Genomic DNA, 17114 nt, shown 5'->3' with positions numbered 1-17114 from the left:
TGTCTCTTGTTGGGTTTTCATATGCAAAATATTTATTTTTTTTTGGGGGGGGGGGGATTAGGGTTGTTGGGTAAACCAAAACAGACATATATATTATTTTGGCCTTATTTAAATGAATAGCAATTAACAAATGGTGTATCAGACTTTTGGACTTTTTGGACTTGGGTATTTCAATGGAATGGCCATAAGAGAAAACAGAAATCACAGCACATGTTTTAATCCAATTTATTTATCAGTACTTTTGTTTTAAGACATACACCTAACAATTATAACAATATTTCTTTGTCCGTAATAAGCCTGAAGGGTTTACACACTTCACATACCAATATATATATATATATATATATGGAACAATTTAGTTTTCATTGTTCTCGGGTTCGATAATCCTGACAGATAGACTGAAAGTGAAGCTACATATTTCTATTAAAAGCCAAGGTCATTTAGGGGCATATTACCAGATTAAAAGATCGAGCGAATGTGAGCTGGAGTACCCAGTGAAACACCACAAACCAACTACCATAGGTTTAAAACTTGTAACTCAGATATGGATCGAGAACTAATAGCTGTTCGTGGTATAGAATTGTTTGGAAACCTTATGCAGTGTAATTGTGTCGACAAACATGAATTTGTCTTGAAAATAGTTGGTCTGCCAACAGGAACCACTTTTCTTACACTAACATGATAACTCTTAATAAATTACACTTTCAAGTTTTAAATGTTTTCAACAAAAAGTTGAAGGAGCTTTAACTGTATCACAGCTAGTTCAATTGATATAATAAATCATTAGAAGTAAACAAAATCAAATTTATAAAGTTGCTCTTCTGACAATATATATACCAGAACAAAAATGTCAAACAACATTAACCATGTATCACTATTAACTTGATCCAACATTTATAGCATTTAGATATAATCTAATAGCTGTACATTTTTCACTTCCAGAGTAAAAAAAAAACTTGACACAACATATCCATGTAATACTGTAACAGTACCATATTTGACCCAATTAAAGCCCCTGTCCCAAAGTGCCCCTCCCATTTATGGAGGCCACAATTCCAATACAGTCTGAAACTATTGAAACTTTAAAACAATCTGAAGGTTTCTCAAGTTAGCCCCATTAAGCATCACTCATTTTATAATTTTTAAGCACTCTGGGCAGGAGTTTATTGGATCAAATACAGTATTTACCAATTGATAATAAACCATCTGTATCAATAGGCCTATACCGTAACAACACTTTTAAGTTATCAAACCACTTGTTATGAATTACAATTTTTTTCTCTCTCTAATAAAACAATTTTATGAACAAGTGTACAGCACTTCAGTGTAAACATTAATAATTATAATATTGTCTATAAATGAAGTGCATAATTGTATCGTCAATAATTGAGGTCAATAATTATTTTGTTAATAACTGAAGTCCTCAAATATACACCTCCTCGTAAACACAGTATTCTAGTCATGTGAACTGATGTAACGTCGTTTTAACTCTGAAACAGAACAAAAGAGTATACAGTATTATTATAATATCAGAAAGTGTAAATTGATAAAAGAACTAAAACTGTAAGCCACACAAATAACCCCCTACAGCTGATACGTTGGCAACCAAATCTTCCTCCATTACGCTACGTTTCCATGGTTAACCTTTATTGAAGGATCTCCCACAAAAATATCATCTCTGTGAAAATAACCACCTCCCTTTATTGAAGGATCTCCCACAAAAATATCATCTCTGTGAAAATAACCACCTATAGCATATTTATTATAATAACAACATAGACTATTTGTTTGATTCTGATAAATTTACAATGAATATGGCTAAAATGATATGTTTTGACACCACTAATAAATATACATGTTATTCAAACATACAGTGTAGTATTAAGTTCAGTGAATACATACTTTTCAAAAAGGGTTGCATCTGTTGTATTCAATAATTGTTGTAAAAGTTTTAAAACGCCTAAATCTTTAAGCTTCTGCTGTCGTTTGTAGGCACCTACAATGGGAATAGAATAAAATCGTTACAAATGAAAAAAACTAAATGTTACGAAAGTAGCATTAACATTTTTATTTTACATAATTTTTCCACAAAAACATTTTCTATTATCATCATGAATGGCCAAATGAATATAATAAAAAGCATATTTCCTGGGAATCTTTGATATTTCTCTCAAAAGTTAATTGTCCTGACAGAACCCTTTGAAAATCTTATCTTCCTTTTGGAATTATCTCCCCTTCATAATTTCAATTTAGCACACTCAACGATTTACTTATCAAAATAGAATATTCGGAGAATGGCAATGACTAATGCAAAAAAAAAAAAAAAATTTTGCAAAATAAACAAACTCAGATGTTTCATTTATTGTTAGGAACAGTTAGACCTCTTTAACATAATTTATTTATTAAGAAAAAAAAAAAACCAATAAAATAAATAATTGTTTTCATAATTAGTACAAAATTACATCACATTTTTATCCTCTTTACATGTTTTTTTTTTTCCTTTAGGTTTAAAAAGTCAAAACTCAAAAACTCAATCTAAAGCTGTATTTTACAAGCAAAAAAAAATTATAAAGTAACTACTTTGGTCATGTGCTGAGTAAAATGAATGAACACAAGAAATACAAAGCTTACCTTCCTCTTCATTCCACACTAGATTGGATATACAGGTCGTGGCCGCTATTTGAAGTTTAACATTGGTATGGACCTGGAAATAAGAAACAAGTTTCTGGGTTCTGAAATGGCTGATACAAAATCCATTTCAATCAATATTCATGATCAAGTAGATAAGAGTGAATATTGGTTTGGGTTTATTAGGTTAATGTCCTATCAACAGTCAGGGTCAAGTAAAAACGTGCAGGTTTGTTGGTGGAGGAAAGCCTGAGTACCTGCAGAAAAAACCACCAACCAACAGTCAGTACCAGGCAACTGCCCCAAGTCAGATTCGAACTCGTGATCCAGAAGTGATGGTGATAATTGGTATTTGGCGAGAATTGGCCACTGACCAGCATGACTGTACCACCTGATTAACTTAGGTATATAAAAAATAAGTGTTTACCATATAGGTTGTTAATTTTTTAAGGACGTCCTCATTCCCGATGATGTAGTCCCTCGCCTGGTCACCATCGGCAACATTTGTTAGAATGCACAGGGTCTGGACAAAATATAAATGATCAGTAAAACTATTATCCGGTACACTAATTAAAGTCTTGTTGTCAGAGGAATATAAATATTATATAATATCTTAGTGATATGCTAAGAGGAAACTCGGGCATTTTCAAACTGTAATATACTTATTTTAGTGCAGGATGATTTATGAGTGAGGATATAAATCAGCACAATTGAGCGTTTTAATACCAGAAACACCCTCTTTTACATAATGTAGTGCTATACATGAATTAGCATTTTATATACAGTGCAAAAAGCGCTTAAATCAAACTACAGTAAAACACATTTAAAACAAATATGATATGCTTACAAAGAAATGATTATTATAGCGTAGTAATTTCTCTGTTCTCTCTGTTCTCTATTCCTATATCTATGGGTATAACGAGCTATGCTAGTAATAGAGGGATTTTTGTGGTCCTCAGAGGTTTGTTATAACTGTGTTTTACTGTACTGCTAAAATAAGTTCATTAATACAGTATAATAAACAAAATTTGTATTATCAATATGCTCCTGCCATGAATAATAAAAGCCATGGCATTCTAAAACTAACACATATCTATTAAAACCAAATTATGTTCGACCAAGATGTCATTATTGCAATTTAAATGTTTTTGTTTTTACCTGTTCTTTGATATCAGCTGTGTGGTCTCCCTCGAGTATAAACACGGCGGCCTGCATGATCTGGGTTCCATACCCACTCATTATACTGTCTATGTGCTGAAATCACGAATTCAGAGTTTATAAATAAACATTTTCAAATTACAGTAAAGAATCATATGCATTGCTTTTACCTGTATGATTTGGATTCTTATTTTGTTTTTCTTTAACGTTTTCTTTTATTAGTTTAACGTCCTATCAACAGCCAGTGTCATGTAAAGATGTGCCAGGTTTGTTGGTGGAGGAAAGCCAGGGTATACAAAATTTGTTACCCTAGGACATTTATGACCAAGTTCAGTTACAATCATCCTGCCAATTGACCTAAAAATCAGATAGATATAGAAGAACCAAATAGAAATTTAGAAAAATCAATATAATTGTATCAAACATTGAGATTGAAAATTCAAAATTGCAAGGTTTGTTTGAGAGGAGAATTCGTATGATGAGTATCATGAAAACTTAACGTTATCTGTTTGTTTGAGAGGAGAATTCGTATGATGAGTATCATGAAAACTTAACGTTACCGGTTTGTTTGAGAGGAGGTTTCGTATGAGTCCTAGCGTCTTCATTAGGATATTTGGATCCTGGTCGGAGAGAAGCCGGAACAGTTGTTCTATTCCTACGGATTCTATAATCTGTGTCTTCACCTTGTGTTCAGCCTGGAACGCCATGTTCTATTACAAAAATACAAAATTCCTTAAAGTCATTTTGGAATAATTTTTCAAATCAAAAGATTTTATAATCCTTCAAAATGACATTGCAGAAAATATGAGATTCAAAAACAATGTGGGTTTAGTACGATTTACCTTTGATTTGTCCTACCTTTTCTGTGATTGTGATGACAAATTTGAAGTGAATTTTATGACGTCATAATACACAGGAATGTCCAACTAATTAACGGTAAATTGTACTAAGCAAGCATTATTTTGGTATCTCAAAACCTTGGTAATAATATACCGTATTTGACCCAATAACGCTCAGAAAATTGAAAAAAAAAATTGAAAAGGTGCGTAATAAGACAAAATTATTGCAAACCTGTACAGTTTTGGTTGTTTTTTATGTCTGGGCAATTAAAATTGAAGCCTAAAACAGGGGAGGGCGGCTTATATGGATTTGGCACTTATTGGATCAAACACTTTACTACTTATTCATATCTGAATATGTATTTTAATTTTCTGAACTGTTTCATCTGCGATATTATTAAAACATACCATGAGACCCCATATTCCATTTAGACGTAACTCTGGCTCCACTCGAGTGGTCAGTCCAACAAGGATTTCGATGGCTCCAGACTCTAGTATAGACTGGAAAAGTATGGTTAGATACTTTTAAACAATTGTTGAGCTAGTAATATCAGAAACATCAATATCAATTGGTAAATTTGTATATGAAAACAGCTTTAATTATTGGATTACCTTATTTGTTTGGGAAAAAAAACATTTTTACTTTTTTCAAAAATATTTCATTATTAAGAGAATATTACATTTCCTTGACCTATATAATTTCACAAAATAACCATGATTAATTTATTTTCTTTCATACCTACGGGTGTGATACTGGCTGGTCTAGGGCAATACACTCATGCCGCCTGAGGCTGTATTGTATTGCTACCCATGCATTAAAGCCTCGTGACATTACGGCGTTGACAAAATTTCTATGACATTACGGCGTCGACAAAATTTCTATTTCCTCGGTAAAATTAAATTTCAACATTTTTATCAAAAACTTGACTGGTTTTACTATAAAAATATCGGAATTTTTCATGTATGGAAAATTGACTTTCAGTTGTAGATTTCTTCAAATTTATTTCAACATGGCGGTATATTATAGTTGTAAAATTGCAATAAAGCGTCGAGGTATGAAAGGAAAGTACTCTTTCATATGTGGATATGAAGGATAGGGATATTCTACCCTCGGGATCACAAAATGTTACAAATCCCTTGTCAAGCTTTGGGTTTTACTACATTTTGTGACCCTCGGGTAGAATATCCCTATCCTTCATATCCACATATGAAAGAGTCTTATAATATTAATCAAGTAACAAAATTGTCAGGTATTATCTGTTATGCATACAAATAAAGGAATATTAACTTCTTTATCAGGTGAAAACTCAAACAGTAGCTTACACATGGTCGGGGAGGTCAGTAAGATACACAGGTATATGTTGTATTTACTTCTTTACCAGGTGAGAACTCGAGCAGTAGGTTACACATGGTCAAGAAGGTCAGTAAGATACACAGGTATATGTTGTACTTACCTCTTTACCAGGTGAGAATTCGAGCAGTAGGTTACACATGGTCGGGGAGGTCAGTAAGATACACAGGTATATGTTGTACTTACCTGTTTACCAGGTGAGAATTCGAGCAGTAGGTTACACATGGTCGAGGAAGTCAGTAAGATATACAGGTATATGTTGTATTTACCTCTTTACCAGGTGAGAACTCAAACAGTAGGTTACATATGGTCGAGGAGGTCAGTAAGATATACAGGTATATGTTGTATTTACCTCTTTACCAGGTGAGAACTCAAACAGTAGGTTACACATGGTCAAGGAGGTCAGTAAGATATACAGGTATATGTTGTATTTACCTCTTTACCAGGTGAGAACTCAAACAGTAGGTTACACATGGTCAAGGAGGTCAGTAAGATATACAGGTATATGTTGTATTTACCTCTTTACCAGGTGAGAACTCAAACAGTAGGTTACACATGGTCGAGTGGGTCAGTAAGATACACAGGTATATGTTGTACTTACCTGTTTACCAGGTGAGAATTCGAGCAGTAGGTTACACATGGTCGAGGAGGTCAGTAAAATATACAGGTATATGTTGTACTTACCTGTTTACCAGGTGAGAATTCGAGCAGTAGGTTACACATGGTCGAGGAGGTCAGTAAAATATACAGGTATATGTTGTATTTACCTCTTTACCAGGTGAGAACTCGAGCAGTAGGTTACACATGGTCGAGGAGGCCACGCCCACCAGGTGTTCTGGACAGTGCTGCATTATCTGCTGAGACAGACAGACTAGCAGGTTAGGTCTTAGTCACATATTATCACAAAATGCTGTAAAACATTGCAAAGAACATTAATTTTGATTTTATCACATAATTTAATTACTGGTTTTAGCTATCATTATGGTGACATTGATCTTTGACCTTTGACCCAGAAAAATCTTTTTTATCCTTTGGAGACGTGTTCATAAAGTATGAGAGCCTTAGCACACTTGTAATGTAATAATATGATAAAATATAGGGGGTTGTCATAGAAAACATACCGACATGAGGGGTTTCCAGACAGAGTGGTCCTGGAAGGTTGTCCGGAGCTGTTGGACTGACCGTGACATGCTGTGTAGACACCGGATAGCCGCTCCCTTGACCTTCATGTCCTCACTACTCACACCCACGATGATGTGGTCCATCAGGTTCTCAGTCTCTATTATCTGTTGTTAACCAATTAGTAAATAATTCAGTCTAATTCAAATTAGATTTTGTAATTCTGCTCCACTACAACACGATTCTGACCAATACAGACCCTAACAACTATCTGTTCGGGGTCATTTCAACATGACCCTTGGCCTAGAATCGAAACTTCTTGAAATGTTCTGGTAGTCATTATACTTTCAAAAGAATTGAAGATTTCATAGGCGACACCCTGATTGGCTAACCATAGAGGTTATACTGAGGTGAACCAGAACTGGGAGTTGTTAGATCTTGTATTGCAGTGTATCTAAATACATAGTGGAGATCTAATTACTTTGCAGTGTATCTTAATACATAGTGGAGATCTAATTACTTTAAGTCTAATTCTAATGGGACTCATCCATGTACCATGTGATACCCAATAACGTTTTTGCGGGACTATTGTTTCTATTGGTGATGTAATGATGTCAAATGACGTTATCGCGGGATAACGTCATTTCAGCGGGAAGATTACAAAGAGTTACGTTCCGTCACCACTGGATAAACTAGTCCAGCACAAGCGTTATCAGGTACATGAATTAGTCCTATAATGTATGGTCCATCCTGTTCTCCATACATATTATTGTACAGCCCGTTACTTTTGTGGGTCAAAATTTTCAAGTAAAATGAGACATGATTATCTAGTTAATACAACAATGCATAGATACACATTGGTATACATTTAAACAAGATATTCATGACTAGTTATACCTTTTTCCTGATCTCCTCATCATTGGCCCCTAGTGATGCAAATGCCTTGAAAGCTGCTTGTTTCAGTTCATTGCTCCAGTTTGTGTCCTGAGCCTGTTAAGAAGACAATATTACTGTCAGACTACACACAGATTGTTCTATTGTACATATATATCCAAAATTCCATTTCCCTTTTTATCTGACAGTCTACTTTTTATGGCTTCAAAGAACCCTTAACATTGTTAGCATTTATTAAATAATACAACATTGGTACTAGTAGGTAGTAGTCTCAAATATTTCATAAGTCATTGTCTCAACTTGAGGATTTCATAAAATCTTTGGTCGTTGGGCCACAGATTACCTCCATAATCAACCACTAAGCCCCCCAGTTACCCACCCTTTGATAACTAGCCAACTAGCCCAGTGCCCTACCACTATAGACCACTGCAGCTCACAATAATTACAGGTAAGACACAATATAGCTCTAGACTGTTTGGTTTGGTATTATTAGTTTAACATATTAACAGTCAGGGTCATTTAAGGTAGTGCCAGGTTTGTTGCTGAAGGAAAGCTGGAGTACCCAGAGAAAAACCACTGACCAGCGGTCAGTACCTGGCAACTGCCCCACATGGGATTCAAACTTGCTGTCCAGAGGTGGAGGGCTTGTGTTAATATGTCAATACATCTTAACCACTTGGCCATCGCAGCCCCCTTTATCTCTAGACAATATGAATTTACCTTTCTATGCATGGCCCTGGTGTTGATCTGCTGAACGTCAGTGTAGCGAATGTATTCTGCCAGAGTTTTGATGATGTGATCGGAAACAGATGCGACCTGCTGGAGTTGAGCATCGCCCTCTATAAGGAAAGCGAGCGTCTCGGCTCCCTCTACATTCTCCTCGAGTGTGCGATCCTTCTTACACATCCTAATCAAGGTCGGCATTGTCTGCAGCAGATTAATATTGATGTGTCTTTTGAATGATTTATTACTGTTACAAAATATCTTAAGTTATTAATAGCTGTGGTAGTAATTTGATTTTAAACATATTTTTAATAATTTTATTGTCATTAATTATTGATAACAGGTATTGGACACAAGTTATCCCAACTTAGTGATGTCCTCTCCGGAGTGGTATTGTAGTTTTGTTTCACAGTACCAGCTATAGCTAAATAAGATAAGATGTAATATGTTTGACCATACTTCAATCATATATAATATTTTTAGCTTAATTCCTAAAAGATATACATGTCTGAAAATGCTTCAATCTTAACCAAATGTCATATACTATTTTATCATACATTAGCTAGGCTTTGATTTCATACATACATAACTTAATAAGTTTTTGACGTTAAATTACTGGGAAAAATTTCTAATTTAGTTCTTTTTTCATTACTCCTGTTTTCTCACAAATCAGACGATAATTACTTCCATCATTGCAGTAAGTCCACTGAACCTGCCTATATTATTAGGCTTTTTTTTTTTTTTTTTTTTTTATTTTTTTTTTTTTTGCCTAATATATAGTCTATATATTAGGCAAAAAAAAATTAAAAAAGCGTAACAATATAGGCAGGTTTTGCGGACTACATTGCAATCAGAACAACAGACAGTCAAAAACAGTAATTAATATTAAAGGGCCACTACCTTTCCGAAACGGCTTTTAATTTTTAAAATAGGAATGTAAAACAAGATTAATAATTTTGTAGAGTCGCAGAAGTTATTAACTATACGTTTACTATCACACTTAGCATCACTTCGGAACTGTTTAATTAGAATAAATAAAATGTTAATTTTCATAACGCGGGTCGTTTTATGTTTCCCGCCGTCGTCCTAAATGCCGCACGGTAGTTGACTATCACTGCGCCAGACGGCAAAACAGCGAAATGAATCTCCACTGTTATCGTACATTAGACAGGAAATCTTGCATATGTTTGGTGTTGTAACCTCATCTTAGGCCATCGATATATATTTTCCATTGTTATTAATGTTTTTAAGAAACCTATAAATTTTGCTCCGGAAAGGTAGTGGGCCTTTAACTGAAATAATAGACCTTCCCCATCGGAGTCTCTGTACATTTAACATAATGATGTGATCCTGAGGACTGATAGCTCCTCCACGACACAGATACGTCAGACATTTGGCAGCCGCCATCTGCATCTCTGATGTCTTGTCTCTGTTCAGTAGTCGGACCAGTAGAGATGATATAGATTCTCCGTTGTACGAGGCTGCAAAGAAAATGTACGGAGATCATATATCAATTATTAATGAGATGAAAATTATTTACATGTTAAGATGCTTAGAACGTTTGTGTTATTTTAAATAATGAATGAGTACAAAGGTCTTATAACAATTATCTTTGACATGAAAAACAAGAGGCCCAGAGGGCCTGTATCGCTCACCTGGTTTGTAATGCCTAGTAAGGTTCATTGTTTCTTTTCTGAAGGAATTTGAATATTTACCTCTAATTCCCCTATTGGGCCCCACTCTTTCTGCTCAAGGGGGTCAGAGCCAAAAATTATAGGAATTCTGTTAACCCCAAGGATGTTTCTGGGCCAAATTTGGTTAAACTCCAAGCAGAACTCTAAGACTAGTAGCGATTTATAGGATTTACCTAAATTTCCCCTATTGGGCCCGCCCCTCCTGCCCCCGGGGGGTCAGAGCCAAAATTTATATAAGTTCTATTCTCCTTCCCCCAAGGATGTTTCTGGCCAAATTTGGTTTCAATCCATCCAGAACTCTAGGACAAGTAGCGATTTATAGGATTTACCTCTATTTCCCCTATTGGGCCCGCCCCTCCTGCCCCCGGGGGGTCAGAGCCAAAATTTATATAAGTTCTGTTCCTATTCCCCTAAGAATGTTTCTGGCCAAATTTGGTTACAATCCATGCAGAACTCTAGGACAAGTAGCGATTTATAGGATTTACCTCTATTTCCCCTATTGGGCCCCGCCCCTCCTGTCCCCAGGGGGTCAGAGCAAAAATTTATACAAGTTCTGTTCCCCTTCCCCCTAGGATGTTTCTGGCCAAATTTGGTTACAATCCATGCAGAACTCTAGAACAAGTAGCAATTTATAGGATTTACCTAAATTTCCCCTATTGGGCCCCGCCCCTCCTGTCCCCGGGGGGTCAGAGCCAAAATTTATACAAGTTCTGTTCTCCTTCCCCCAAGGATGTTTCTGGCCAAATTTGGTTACAATCCATGCAGAACTCTAGGACAAGTAGCGATTTATAGGATTTACCTCAATTTCCCTTATTGGGCCCCGCCCCTCCTGTCCCCGGGGGGTCAGAGCCAAAATTTATACAAGTTCTGTTCCCCTTCCCCCAAGGATGTTTCTGGCCAAATTTGGTTACAATCCATGCAGAACACTAGGACAGGTAGCGATTTATAGAATTTACCTCAATTTCACCTATTGGGCCCCGCCCCTCCTGCCCCCGGGGGGTCAGAGCCAATATTTATACAAGTTCTGTTCCCCTCCCCCCAAGGATGTTTCTGGCCAAATTTGGTTAAAATCCATGCAGAACTCTATGACTAGTAGCGATTTAAAGCAAATGTTGACGGACAGACGGACGACGGACGGACGGACGGACGGACGGACGACGGACGACGGACGACGGACGACGGACGCCGCGCCATGACATAAGCTCACCGGCCCTTTGGGCCAGGTGAGCTAATAAATAAATTAATTTAAATTTAAAACTTAAATATTAATACTGGTAACACTGTGTGAAAGGCAAGTGTATAGCTGATTGTTTACATTAACACAGAAACAACAACTCTATTGCTTCTACTGGGGCTGTGTGTTTTTTTTTCTCTGGGTACTCTGCTTTCCTCCACCTCCTAGACCTAGTACATGTACATCCTTAAATGACCCTGTCTGTTAATGAGGCATAAAATCAGACAAATCAAAGCTTCAAATCATATGCTGACCACACAATTTGAATGAGTATCTTTCAAAAGTACATGTACATCTTAATGAATTCTCCTTATTTCTCAATAATTAAGTTTTCACTGCAACCCCCACTATTAGTAAATGCAGTTGGTGTTGTTCAGTGCATGAACTGCCATCTATTTATTTTGACATCATTATCATTATGACATCACAATGGTGGTTTCAGCAATTATGGAAGTTGTCTGTTCAAATGGCTGTTCTGTCTTTGATGACAATGAATTGTTTGTTCAATATAGATGCGATTTTATAATAACATGCTGTTGTCTTGTTGGCATTCACACTCCCATAATTGCCAACTGAATGCAGTTGAATGCATAACCAAGCACTCTGGTTCTACCTGCTGCTGTTGCTCTGGCTGCCTCCTCATTCTGATAACATAACACTGCAAAACATTTCAGGGTGGGCATCTGTACCTGTAAACAATCAAAGTACTGAAAGTACTGTGAGAATTCAATTTGCGTCAGAATTTTGTACTTGTGGCAAAATTAAAGTACCAATCAGAAGCTTATGGCAAGAGAAAGAATTTAATTTGCACAATTCTGTTCCAGTGGCAGAAAAAACCCCACATGTTTTATGACAACAAACATGACAATTTCTTGTCACATGAAACAATGGCAAAACATTTTTACTGAGATTATGATATAAAAGTATGCCAGGATACACTGTGATCCAGATTATACAAAGGCCGGTTTCGACAAGTTGTATTATACTAACTAAAGAAATATCCTATAATGCTTACTTTGTATACACTGGACGTCAGCAGAGGAGCAAGGGCAGGAATGGCACTGTTTCTACACAGAGCATTCTGATGTTCGACAGTCTGAAAACAAATTCAATATGACATATACATAGTCATCATATAAAAGTCAAATCAACTGTGATTTGAGGAGAATTCATAACATTTGTGAACAGATCATTCTGCTGTTCTATGGCCTGAAGACAGAATTCATATTCAGTCGACTTATAAGTCAAAGTGACTATGATTGGAGGAGAATTTATGATATTTTCTAGAATTCATATACAGCTGACTTATAAAAGTAAAATTGACTTTGATTAGAGGAGAATTCATGATATTTTCTAGAATTCATATACAGTTGACTTATAAAAGTAAAATTGACTTTGATTGGAGGAGAATTCATGATATTTTCTAGAATTCATATACAGTTGGCTTATAAAAGTAAAATTGACTTTGATTGGAGGAGAATTCATGATATTTTTTAGAATTCATATACAGTTGATTTACCCGGCAACAGTTGGCGAATATGGTCGTGATACACTCCTGTGTACAGACAGACTTGGACATGATGTTGATTAGATGGGGGACAACTGTGGCATCCTGTCAACACAAAACAGATAACATTTAATTTAATTTGTAACACTCATTTCTGTTGCTTTGAGGTTATTGAAGGTCGAAGTTGCTCGATATAAAATTTGGCACTGCTGATTATACAACACTTTGCTATTCTGTATTTGCATATCACAGAGTGATCTGCCCTTGTGGTTAGGTATTAATTGTGACGTAATGTGTTTACGAGCGTAACGTCATGTTTTTTAAAAGAAAACAACATCAATTGCGCTCACAAACTAATTATGCAACAATGGATACCTACTGTACCTGCAAGGGAGCTAACACTGTAATATGCAAAGATGGAATAGCATTGAAATTTAATAATCTAAAAAAAAAATGTTCAAAGATATATGTAATATTGGTAACTGTAAATATTTTCTGTTAGGGAATATGCTAACTGCTAAGAGGTTGATTCAAAAAGAAAGCATTTGTTTTGCAATTGTTGTAAAATAAATTAAAAAATATTAATGAAGTTGGTAACAACAAACATTTACTTTTAGGGAATATTACGAACAGTTAAGGGTTTGATTCGAGAAGATAGAATTTGTTGTAATGTTAAGTTACTGTAAAAACTTGCATAATTTGCATACCAGTGTAAGATGCGCACCAGTGTAATTTGTGCACATATTTTTTTAGGCTGGAAATACTGAAAAACTCAGTCAGTATATTTGGCGCATCAGAAATTTTGAAAAAAAAAGATGTCCATGGAGTCTAAAAATTAATGCATGAAGTTGACATATTTCAATGCAAAACATTCCCAATAAATGGTTGACAACTTCTACAAAGAAACTTTGTATGTAGAAGAAAAATATATTGAAATTGCACTGCGTTTGTTTTCTTTTTTTGCCATATTGGTCATGATTGTAATCTGAAACTGGGAATGATGTCCAAAACATCTGCAGTCCGCTGTGCTCTGTGCATACCGGTATGTCAATGTACATAAATACAGAGGACTCCACATAATCGAATAACGGTTATTCGAATATTTCGGTTATTTGCATAAAATTCTGCGGTCCCGATTTTTTCCTTCTTTATCTTTGTTTTTCAACTCCGTGTATTTGCATAGACTTTTACATGACCTCCGGTTATTTGAATAAAATATTTGGGAAATTCTAAAAATAAAATCGAATATTTTTCAATTTTGCAATATATTTTTAGCGAAATTCGCCAATATATATTTCAAGATACTACGCTTTTACTAGAAATCATCCTGGTAACAGATTAACGTTATAGTATGGCTTGTTATTTTATGCATGAATCTGCAAAGGTATTCGACGCTGTTACGATTTACATCAGCAGCGGTTGATCATAACTTTAGTATAATCACTGACTCAAACATCTAATTAAAGCATTTGCACTTTCAAATATGTTTATTTATTAACGTAACGTAACTTAAATCGCGATCGGTTGGAGAAACCATGCTTCCTTACAACAATCGCCATTCATGAGTAGTCTCGTTCAACCAGAGTCTTGTTGACTACGACAGACATGTGCGTATCAAGCGTCTCGTTGAACGAGACATAAAAGCATGCAATGTCGGCGTACAATGACTACCGCAAGTTTCGTAAAGTATGTAAGCTTAGGATACAAAAGATACTTGCTACGTTAATTGTTTCATTGCTACTTGAATATGCATTAATTTCTGAAATGTTATCAAGCTATTCGTCGTATAGATCAACAATACAGGGAGAATTCTCAAAAGACATTTAGGTCGAGTGAACGCATGGCTTCATCACCTGCCGCCATTTTCGAATTCATATGCACATGTGTAAAAGCAACACTACTAGTTGATCGGCACTTTGAAGTTTAATCACGATCGTAAGTTCATTTTGCCAGGCAAATGTACGTAAATTTGTTTATTATTTAGGTTCAGAATTGTAGACACAAATCCAATCCTGTTTAGTAGAATCTAATTGCATTTGATATCGATCGTTTAGCTGTTTCTCAAATATTCACGTGTCGATCTAACGTAAACAAGAATCTAATATTGGAATATTTTTTGTTATTAAACAATTAAAATCGATTTACAACTTCGAAAATAATTACTTGTGGTTCGTTTTAAGTGTAAATAATTTACGTATTTATCAAGTAAACGAAACAATATTTATTTGCCTATTCACATACATATGTGTGGGGTCAAACGGAGGTGCAAAATGTCATCTCCGCCTATTCGAATACTCCGGTTATTTGCATATTTTCTTCTGGAAAATGACCTATGCAAATAAGCGGAATCCTCTGTATTAATGAAGTTTACATTTAGTCTGAATGTAAGTCAACATGTATAATACCTGATAGACGTGGTGAACAGGAGGGTTGCTAGACAGGAAGATTGTACGAAGACATCTCAGACAAGCTTCTACAAACTTCAGGTTATTGTTTGACAAGCCTGTTATAATATAAACAAAAGTAACAGAATTAGAACAAGAGGCCCAGAGGGCCTGTATCGCTCACCTGGTTTGTAATGCCAAGTAATGTTCTGAATATAAGTTCATTGTTTCTTTTCTGAAGAAATTTGGATATTTACCTCTAATTCCCCTATTGGGCCCCACTCTTTCTCCTCCAGGGGGGTCAAAGCCAAAATTTATACGAATTCTGTTAACCCCAAGGATGTATCTGGCCAAATTTGGTTACAATCCATGCAGAACTCTAAGACAAGTAGAATTTTTAGGATTTACCTCTATTTCCCCTATTGGGCCCCGCCCTTCCTGCCCCCGGGGGGGTCAATGCCAAAATTTATACAAGTTCTGTTCCCCTTCCCCCAAGGATGTTTCTGGCCAAATTTGGTTACAATCCATGCAGAACTCTAGGACAAGTAGCAATTTATAGGATTTACCTCTATTTCCCCAATTGGGCCCCATCCCTCCTGCCCATGGGGGGTCAGAGCCAAAATTTATACAAGTTCTGTTCCCCTTCCCCCAAGGATGTTTCTGGCCAAATTTGGTTACAATCCATGCAGAACTCTAGGACAAGTAGCGATTTATAGGATTTACCTCTAATACCCCTATTGGGCCCCGCCCCTCCTGCCCCCGGGGGGTCAGAGCCAAAATTTATACAAGTTCTGTTCCCCTTCCCCAAGGATGTTTCTGGCCAAATTTGGTTACAATCCATGCAGAACTCTAGGACAAGTAGTGATTTATAGGATTTACCTCTATTTCCCCTATTGGGCCCCGCCCCTCCTGCCCCAAGGGGGTCAGAGCCAAAATTTATACAAGTTCTGTTCCCCTTCCCCCAAGGATGTTTCTGGCCAAATTTGGTTACAATCCATCCAGAACTCTAGGACAAGTAGCAATTTATAGGATTTACCTCTATTACCCCTATTGGGCCCCGCCCCTCCTGCCCCCTGGGGGTCAGAGCCAAAATTTATACAAGTTCTGTTCCCCTTCCCCCAAGGATGTTTCTGGCCAAATTTGGTTACAATCCATGCAGAACTCTAGGACAAGTAGCGATTTATAGGATTTACCTCTATTACCCCTATTGGGCCCCGCCCCTCCTGCCCCCTGGGGGTCAGAGCCAAAATTTATACAAGTTCTGTTCCCCTTCCCCCAAGGATGTTTCTGGCCAAATTTGGTTACAATCCATCCAGAACTCTATGACTAGTAGCGATTTAAAGGAAATGTTGACGGACGGACGACGGACGGACGGACGGACGGACGGACGGACGGACGGACGGACGGACGGACGGACGGACGGACGGACGGACGGAAGGACGACGGACGACGCGCCATGACATAAGCTCACCGGCCCTTCGGGCCAGGTGAGCTAAAAATTAATCAAATAACAAGAAATGTCTGTTGGGACAGCATCCTAGTCAGAATCCATTAATCATGTGATGTAGACTAAAATACCGTAT

At 36.5% G+C, this 17114-nt stretch overlaps 1 protein-coding gene across 2 annotated transcripts; it reads right to left on the bottom strand.

The window, feature by feature from the left end:
* Nucleotides 1-208: 208 nt before the first annotated feature.
* LOC138310850 (armadillo repeat-containing protein 8-like) lies at nt 209-17027 on the bottom strand. 2 transcript variants are annotated; one of them, XM_069252179.1, is made up of 16 exons: nt 15553-17027; nt 13160-13252; nt 12656-12736; nt 12254-12329; nt 10042-10193; nt 8710-8916; nt 7993-8085; nt 7098-7262; nt 6744-6833; nt 5034-5126; nt 4347-4496; nt 3787-3882; nt 3056-3151; nt 2632-2704; nt 1903-1996; nt 209-1490 (listed from the first exon to the last, which is right to left on the bottom strand). In XM_069252179.1, the coding sequence occupies exons 2-16, from the start codon at nt 13217-13219 to the stop codon at nt 1460-1462; spliced, it is 1557 nt and encodes a 518-aa protein (XP_069108280.1). In that variant the 5' UTR covers nt 13220-13252; nt 15553-17027; the 3' UTR covers nt 209-1459. The 2 variants fall into 2 exon arrangements, with proteins under 2 accessions (XP_069108280.1, XP_069108281.1); XM_069252180.1 differs by having other exon boundaries at nt 6744-6830; nt 15553-17025.
* Nucleotides 17028-17114: the final 87 nt, after the last annotated feature.

This window comes from Argopecten irradians, chromosome 16 (genome assembly GCF_041381155.1).
Source record: "Argopecten irradians isolate NY chromosome 16, Ai_NY, whole genome shotgun sequence".
Taxonomy (NCBI): Eukaryota; Metazoa; Mollusca; class Bivalvia; order Pectinida; family Pectinidae; genus Argopecten; species Argopecten irradians.
The sequence above is the reverse complement of the archived record's forward strand: the minus strand, read 5'-3'. Positions and strand labels throughout refer to the sequence as shown.

Excerpts from the sequence above, each read along its gene's own strand:
- LOC138310850 (XM_069252179.1), bottom strand. The coding sequence starts at position 13,219 with ATGTCCAAGTCTGTCTGTACACAGGAGTGTATCACGACCATATTCGCC. Across the intron at positions 8,086-8,709 it reads CCAGGGCCATGCATAGAAAG|GCTCAGGACACAAACTGGAG; the intron begins GTAAATTCATAT and ends TCTTCTTAACAG. Across the intron at positions 6,834-7,097 it reads TCTGGAAACCCCTCATGTCG|CAGATAATGCAGCACTGTCC; the intron begins GTATGTTTTCTA and ends TGTCTGTCTCAG.